We start from the raw sequence: 9,495 nt of genomic DNA on the forward strand, positions 1-9,495 counted from the left end.
TGTGTGTGTGTGTGTGTGTGTGTGTGTGTGTGTGTGTGTGTGTGTGTGTGTGTGTGTGTGTGTGTGTGTACGTACACACGCACAAGTACACCATAAAGAAAACCCACCTAACACAAAGGAAAACATGAAACCTCGGTGTGAAAGGCCTTCTTCAAGTGCAGCCACAAGACAGGCATCCTTATGAATGAATATGAAAAGGCACACATCATCTATTTTATCTTCAAACTAGCAGAAGTACCCGGCGTTGCCGGGAGGGGGGGGGGGGGGGGGGAGGGGAGGTGTAGGGGAGGGGAGAAAGTAGGGGAGGGGGGAGAGGGCAGGAGAGGAAGGAGGTTCATCACCTTTTCGTTGAATATATGCTGGTGGGTGAATGTGGCGTTCATTACGTTTCTGAGTTAAGTGTGATGCCGATCAGGAAGAAGAAGAAGAAGCCTTACTACCAAATTCGTACACTTCTGGAATTGTTTGATTTATTTGTATTCAAATGTCTGGTGATTGTTTTGTATTTATTTATGTGAATGTGTACTTGTATATAAGTGTCATTAATTTTAAAAGGCTTAGGCACTGCCGAGCGATTTTTAGTATTATTATTTTTTTTTTTAACTCCAAAAAACGAACTTTTTTTGTTCAAAATGTTTTTTCTTTTTGCTTAAAACACTCCCAGGCACTCACTGATGAACCTCTGAAAGTTTGAGGAAGATCCGTTCAGCCATCTCTGAGACAAATGGCGGCACAGACAGACACACACACAGACAGACCAACATCTCTCTTATATAGTACACTATAGAACATGATACCATGGATTGTTTTTAACCTCAGGTTGTTTTTTTGTGAAATTGGAATGAAGGAGGATCATTAGTTCTGTAATAAGTTGGGAAAAATGAAGGTCATTGTTTTTTTTCGGAGCCTTTGAAGATGAATCTGTAAATGTTGAAGGGAAGAGCCAAAGTCTTTGCAGGGAAAAAGTATTTACCATTAATGCTGAGTTTATAACACTCATTACTATAAAGCTAATCTTTCTGGTAAAGAAAATTTCTTGAATCTACACAGGCCTTGTTTGTTACAACCACCCCAGCCCTCGCCAGAAAGCAGCTTATTAGAGCACCTAGTGTTGTTTTCATATATATGTGTCACCATATTGAGGGTCTCAGCTCACAAAGATACAATCACAGCAAATCACAAAGTCATCGAGCACTTTTCCTGTAACTGCGTCCCATTCTAGGACTCGTCTGAGTGCAAATCAATCCACAACTAACCTTTGTGGGCAGGTTTACACGGCCGACTGGACAGCTTGGCCAAATGCCTGCGTGCAATTGAGACCAGCAGTAAGCGGTGCCAGACTGTCAGAAGCTTTTCTTTACTCTTGTGTCCATTGTTTGCATTACACTCGTTGCTGGCGAGCTTCCTTCCAGCGTGTGCCCTGGTGTATCAGTCCCCATCAGCCTCTTGTTGTGGGAACAAAAGCAGAATGCCTGACCATCTGCTTGCTAATAGGAGCCAGCCTGTGACAGGCTGTTGCTGTGTGAGAAGGCCTCACATTGCTCAACTCCAAAAACATGTCTGGATTCTTGCTTCTTGAAAAGCAGACCCTGTCACAATATGCACAAAAGAAAGAAATTAATTTTCCTAATAGAGAAATGCAAAATAGTAGAATTCAACTTATGTTTGAATGAATGAATGAATGAATGATCGTTTTTAAGGCCATTTTTCCCCGCTAGGCCCCATGACAATCATGGTTTCCTGTTTGAGGCAATGTTTTAATGGCCGGATGCCCTTCCTGACGCCAACCCTTAGTCGCCTCTCACAATGCGCAGGGATACGGTGTACCTATTCCAAATCGGGGTACACACCGGATCATTCATCCCAGCAAGCTGGTACTTAATTTGCCGACCTCGGAAGGATGACAGGCTGAGTCAACTCCCCTGGCATTAATTCAGCGATCGACCGGGATTCTAACTCAGGATCCCAAGCTGCACCCTAACCGCTAAGCTAACACCAGGCTCAATTCAACTTATGTTTGATGTTTTCATTTGCGTGCTTGGGTTATCGTGCTGATATCAGAGATTTAAATCCCGTATGTTGTGTGTGGACTTGTTCATTGTCTATTATTTTCCTTGAAATTCATGTGAAAGTGTACTGATGTCACCCCAAAAGCTTAACTATGAAAGGTTAGCTATCGAGTGCCCTTTGGTAGTTTGCCAGATTGTAGTTCATGATTTTGCATATCGTGTTTTGGTATTTAGGTTGATGTAAAGTAAGCGGTTGATTTGAAATTGAAGAATTTTTCGTTCAATTGGCATCTATTGAAACTTCATAAAAATTGCAACACCGTTGACTTTCAAAAATCATCCCCCAAAAAGCTAATAAGTGATGTGCTAAACCCTTGTGGACATTTTGAAATTGAGGAAACTTTGAGCATAAGTTACAAACGGTTAGACTGTGGGCCGAGCCCCTGTTTTGTTTACTTTTGTGACCCACCTTGCCTCTCTACCTGCATTTATAATATGTTGTGCAAAAATATTACAGCATTCATGTCTGGAACTCGTCAAGCACAAAACTTGCACATATTTAAAAAAAAACTAGTGAGATACCCGTGCTACGCATGGGTGGGAGGCCAGAAGCAAACAGGCAATGCAGATACGGCGAATGCTAAAGCATGAAACCAATAAATTCTACATTCCTGCAGTACCCTCAGTCGCACGTCAGACATGGACAGCAAGTACGTGAAGGACTTCCATGAAAAACGTACCCGTTCACAAACAAACGGGTATGTTCACGTATAGAAACATCGATCGTGGGTCTGCATATGGCGATCCGCGAAGTTCACGTTTAGAAGGTAGAAACCATCACGGCATGTCGTCATTTACTTGAACTCGATATCTCTTTTTTCATTCCAAACAACATAACTCAAATCACAAATTAATCACAAAATAAACTTTTAACAACATTGTCAATGTTTCCTTCATTGTAAAAACTACCACGTCAACAGTTAAAAGGATTTTGAGCCGATAGGTGTTACGGCCTTGGCAAAATCGATGGAGACAGCGATCTGTTAGCGTTTCCACCGCCCAAATAGCTATGTGGAATTCTCTCATGTAGAGATTAGACTCACGTCGTTTGAACTTTGGCCAAGGTTATTATTTACTTTTAATGATGTTTATATAAGAATCAAAAAGAACATAATTGGTTTTGGGTCATCCTTTCCGCATATCTCGTGGGATTGTGAGTTGGAGAGACGACCGTGATGGCGGGAGGGGGTTGGCATTCTCTCAAGCAGGGATTCAACCCATGTCCTTATAAAAGGTCCGAGGTCACCGAGTCCGATCGGTGCAGCCGATCGGTGCAGCCATGCAGCGCAGCTGTGCAGTGATCGGTGCAGCCGTTTGTGCGGCACCCGGGAAAATAACGTTATTCGGGAGTCCAAACCGGAAAATGCTGGAGGCCAAAGTTGAAATTGGAAAAACAATATAGCTTATTTTACTCCAGGAGATCCCAGGATTACCCACCGAAAATATCGTTGCGATCGGTTCAGCCGTTTTTGCGGTACCTTCAAACGGACGGACAGACAGACACAGAAGGACGGACATTTGGTAAATTATAGTAAGATGTGGAAAAAAAACACCCAAAATGTTGACGATCTTTTAAATAAATATTGTCCAATCACAGCATGTGTAACATCGGGAGTGCTAATCTAACCGATGGTATAAAACATAAATAGGGAGTGAGGGAGTGTTAATCAGCCAATCGCACGCTTTGTTTCAGACTGTACATACAGTACTGGCGCAGCTGTCATGGCGACGTGCATGTCGTCTGATGCAGCTACGGAAGGTGACTTTAAATGACAATAACAACTTTTCATGCCAAAGTATCTGCCTTTGAATTACATTGACATCTACTTACTTTCGGTGTGTGTGTGTGTGTGTGTGTGTGTGTGTGTGTGTGTGTGTGTGTGTGTGTGTGTGTGTGTGTGTGTGTGTGTGTAGGACCTCGATCACACACACTCCTGGACAGTTTTCCCATCTCTACATAGACTACATACTGTACTTTATATTTAGAATTCCCATCCAGCTATACACAGCTATATAATAATGGACACAAGATGGCGCTATAGTTTTTGCTAATTAGCATAACTAATTAATGTGCAGCTTTTTGCACTGATGAGTTATGAATTCTTTATAAGTGATTTTTACACTAAATATATGCAAAATTTCGGCGAGATACCAGAGTTGCGTCACAAAAGTTTAAAAAAGACACATTTTCCTTGGTCCGCCCATGGTCTTAGTGAGCAAAGGGTTAAATTTTCAATAATTGTACTTAGAAAGGCAAAGTATTCGAATACATTGTTATTACTGGCATTTTTGAAAACGTTTTTTCATCCTGCTTGTTTGTTTCTACTCATGTATTCTTGTATTGAGTACCCTTTGCTATAATTTAGATTTTGATTGGTTAGACGCTGGTAGTGGTGAGAGGTTAACACCATATATGTATCACAGAGTCACGGGTGCCTGACCAGCCGAGCTCGCTACACGTGCGCCCTCTTCCAACCAGCATTGTCGTGAGTTGGACCCCTCCTGCAAACCCTGAGCTGATGGTGCGAGGTTACGCCATAGGCTATGGCATTGGTAGCCCTCACGGGAGCACAGTACGTGTCGACAACAAACAGCGTTACTATACCATCGAAAACCTTGGTGAGTAATATCCTCACATTCACAATTTGGCAAGGCTGCAAAGAATGGGAATGGATAAGAACATGAAAAAACAGCCGAATATCTCATTAACAGACAACTTGCATGAATGTATTTAAGATACTAGGGCATGCCCGTACTATATCTATATCTAAAATTATATCCCCCCCCCCTCTATTTACATGAAATGGTTTGGTCCAAAGCGAACGGCTTGCGAGTGGTGACAATCCCCCCCCTCTATTTACATGCAATGGTTTGGTCCAAAGCGAACGGCTTCCGGAGTTTGGTAAAGAAATCGCCATCGCGTGAACAAACGCGCAGGAAAGCGAATGAATCGCAAATTCGTTTTTATTAGTTGTAAAACATAGTTTAACGCCAACATAGTTTGCAAACGTGAAATAAATGAATACGCTCTCAAATGTGCCATCCGAGGCAGAGTGTGCCCGCCACGTTCGGCACACGCGATCGTTCGCTGCTCTCTGATTGGTTGAATCGTTTTTTGGACATAGCTCGGTAAGTAATTGTCCGATTAATATGAAACCTTGAAAAGGCACATCCTCGGGTCCCCAGCAATATACCTGGCAAGTTAAAAGTATATCGGACCCGTGGTTGTCGAGAAACAGCGGTCACAGACAAACGTACAAACGTACAAATGTACAAACGTACAGACAGAGATTACTGGAATTATAGATAGATATATATATATATATATATATATATATATATATATATATATATATATATATATATATATATATATATATATATATATATATATATATATATATATATACATACATATATATACAGTATATATATATATTTGTATCTATACAGTATATATATATCTATATATATACTGTATCTGTGCAGTGTCTGTGTTGTGTTGTCTTGTCTAGTCTTGTCCTGTCTTGTCACTGAACTACTTTCTCAAACTTACGTGAAATCGCACCAAACATCTGGTATGCACATATCTCTCCCGTCGGTATGTCCTAAGGGTATTATTTTTTGAAAAATCTTCCAAATTTATTATTTATTTTTTTGGGAATTTTTCCGGGAATTTTTTTTTTCAACTTCAATTGTTTATAAAATGGGATATCACGTATATTACAAATACATTTGTGCACATTAATTGTTTGAATTATGATTGGTTTAAACCATGACAAAACGGCAACTCGGGTACAGTCATTTATCTATATATCGACACATCTGGGCAGTGTCTGTGTTGTCACTTAACGACTCCCTCAAACTTTTGTTTCCGTGGTTGTGATGTGTTTTTGAATCACGCGGTGGTGAGGTATTTTGAATTATGTGGTGGTGAGGTGTTTTTAAATGACGTGGTGGTGAGGTGTTTTGAATTACGTGGTGGTGAGGTATTTGTAATTAAGTGGTGGTGAGGTGTTTTGAATTATGTAGTGGTGAGGTGTTTTGAATTACTTGGTGGTGAGGTGTTTTTAAATGACATGGTGGTGAGGTGTTTTTAATTTCGTGGCTGTGAGGTGTTTTTATTATGTGTTTTATGGCTGTGAGGCGTTTTCAATTTCGTGGTGGTGAGGTGTTTTTAATTTTGTGGTGGTGAGGTGTTTTTATTACGTGTTTTATGGCTGTGAGGTGTTTTGAATTACTTGGTGGTGAGGTGTTTTGAATTACTTGGTGGTGAGGTGTTTTGAATTACGTGGTGGTGAGGTGCAATCGGCCCAAACTTCCAGTCTGCACCTACCCCTCCCCTAGGTATGTGCTGAGGGTTTCTTTCTTGAAAAAAAAACATTCAACCTAAATCTTCAACCTAAATTGCCTATAAAAATGTAATATCACAAACACAACAAATACATTTCTGCAAAATAATTGTTTGTATTATGATTGGTGTAAATCATGACAACACTGCAACTCAGGTACAGTCATTATCCTCAGCGTAAATAAGCCTGTTCCTCAGTAACGACGCGTGGTGAGGCAAACGCAGTGAGCCGAACCAAGCTAGTATATATATATATATATATATATATATTGTTGCGGATCTGACGCTGGCCTTCTCCCCTTACCGAGGGGGGGTGGGGGGGGTTTTAGTCCCCTTGTCTCTGACTGACCAGGCGTGACCCGAGACATATCACGTCCTTTCCGGACGGCGTTAAATAGGGTTGTAGGACCAAATTCGCTGTTACTTCAGTACTAGCACTGCCCTGAAATGAGGAGATAAGCCTCACCCAAACCAGGTGTGTTGGTGGATGCGCCGAGCGGTAGCGTACACGTGATCCGAGCCGTTTAGGTGATGGAACCCGATTCTCACGGTCTTATTCGTGCCACGCTTGGTCAATGGCGAAAGCACAAAGGCGATGCAATTGGAAAAAGGAAGAACAAGTTTATTTACACTATTCACAACGATGAGAAGCGGAGACACAGGGCAGTCCTTAAACAGTCTTATACTTAATATCCCAGAGACTACGGACCCGTCTGACGCACACACACTCACACGGGGATTGCAGATGAAGGTCAGCACGTCCAGGGATGGATGGCATATCCAAGAATGGTCAGCTCCCTCCGGTCCCCGGCTCGTACCGCGAAGATGGATCCAGCAGCAGTCAGGAGCTCGTAACGTGCCGTTTGGACGCACTGGGTTATTTACGGGGCGAACGGTATGGGGCGGGCTCTGACACGGCTGACGGTAAATCACTGGTGGCTATTGCTGCGTTTACTTGCGTGGCTGGGATATTCACTATTCGCCACCGGCTGGTTCTGCTGTGGCCGTGTACTTGTACCGCCAACGCCTCTTCTTTTTCCCCTCTGGCGCGTACGTAATATGGCGAGATTACAGTTCAAAGCCTCAAAGCGCTATCACAACGAAGTGCTCTTCACGAGTCCCTTTCGATGCGCAAGTAACCAAGTCCTCTCCAACTGCGAGTCCTCCGACCAAGTCCTCTCCCTCTGCGAGTCCTGGTAACGCCAGCAAGTCCTCTCGATAAGTCCTTTACAATGCGCTTCTCTTCTCAATGTCCTTTCGAGGACTTTGCGCTTGGGCTTATATAGCCCCACCCCAAGAACCTTCCCAAATTCACCAGACGTTCTCTCCCACGCCCTGTCACGCCATGCCGCTCGAGTCCTGATTGGTTGGTGACCCTTACCGTCCCCCCTTGCAGCCGCCGTTACCGACCCTCCTTTACCTTTCAAGGCCTTGCCTCGTGTTAACTCGACCAGGGGCAGCCGAATGGGGCGCGGGATGGATTGCGCCTGTTGGGGTAGGATGGAGGGTGGACGCAAAATGAACGGGACCTAATCTCATGTCTTTACACAACGCAGATATTAACAGGGGAAATGGCCTATACTTACACATACTAAGACATAACTATACTACAAGTGGGCCTACGTGTTGCTCGTGTGACTAACTATGGGGGGGCAAACCTTTAGCGTTTATTGAAGTCATATGTACAATCTCAAAACTGCAGCAATATATATATATATATATATATATATATATATATATATATATATATATATATATATATACTGTATATGTATATATATATATATATATATATATATATATATATATATATATATATATATATATATATATATATGTATATGTATATGTATATATATATGTATATATATATATATATATATATATGTATATATATATATATATATATATATATATATATATATATATATATATATATATATATATATATATATATACACACACATATACTGTTTATATGTATATATACAGACTTGGCATTTAATTTTTTTTTTGTGGGGGTGAACTTACTTTTCAAGATGACTTAGAACCAAAAGTTCATTGGAATTATGTTGAAATTATTCTAGATTTTGTTAACGTGACCTTTAAAAGAAACTAAAACCACATTTGACATTTCCAAGCAAATAAATTGATCCTTGAAAGTGATGTAAACTGATATCGAACTCAATTCACGGATGGTACTGTGTTAAACACTGTACGTTTTCCAGAAGTATCTCTTTATTTTGCACATTAGCCAAATTTTTTTTCAACAAAAACAAGTTAAATTACGACTGGGATTACGGACAGTAAAATTACAGTTCAGTACTTCGTGTAACCCCCACGAGCATTCAGGAGAGCACGTACACGTCGAGGCATGCTGTTCACGAGATTTGCCAAGGTTTGGACAGGAATCGCTTGCCATGCAGTGACAATAGTCTGCTGCAATTCACGCACAGAGGTAGGCTGCTGGTCCAAGATGTCGATTTGACGCGTTAATTCTGCCCACAACTTCTCTATCGGATTCATATCCGGGGACATGGCAGGCCCCTCCATATGCTCTACACCACGGTCAGCAAGAAAGTGTTGGATCATGCGAGCACGATGAGGCCGTACATTGTCATCTTGGAAGACAAAGTTTCCTCGAAAGGCTGCACGAGAAAATGGAAGCAATGTTTCTTCCAGAATGGCCCTGTACATGAACTGGTTCAGGTTTCCATTCAGACCAAGCAGGTCAGTTTTGCCCCCTGCATGAAAAGCAGCCCAAACGGTCACCCCACCACCTCCAGCTTGGACTCTTAGCACTATACAATCTTCGTTGTAGGCTTCTTGCACTTGTCTGTGAACTCGGACACGGCCATCTTGACGATAGACCAGAAATCTAGACTCGTCACTGAAGATTACGTGATTCCAGTGTCCTGGCTGCCATTGACGGTGTTCTCTGGCCCACTGCAATCTGCGCTGGCTGTGTTGTCTGGTCAGGCATGGTTTTCTCAGGGGACGCCTGGCACGATAGCCTGCTTGAACCAGTCGTTGGTTGACTAGCCTTCTGGATACAGGCACATTTGTCAGTTGCTG

At 42.0% G+C, this 9,495-nt stretch overlaps 1 protein-coding gene across 1 annotated transcript in view; it reads left to right on the forward strand.

The window, feature by feature from the left end:
• LOC137420765 (neogenin) overlaps positions 1–9,495 on the forward strand; it is a 594,601-nt gene that overhangs the window by 468,901 nt on the left and 116,205 nt on the right. Inside the window, exons 15-16 of the mRNA XM_078772332.1 lie at positions 3,763–3,828; positions 4,494–4,688. Of these exons, the coding sequence (XP_078628458.1) occupies positions 3,763–3,828; positions 4,494–4,688 (261 nt within the window). The remainder of the gene's footprint in view (positions 1–3,762; positions 3,829–4,493; positions 4,689–9,495) is intronic.

Source organism: Myxine glutinosa, chromosome 2, assembly GCF_964187855.1.
Source record: "Myxine glutinosa chromosome 2, kmMyxGlut1.1, whole genome shotgun sequence".
NCBI classification, from domain to species: domain Eukaryota; kingdom Metazoa; phylum Chordata; class Myxini; order Myxiniformes; family Myxinidae; genus Myxine; species Myxine glutinosa.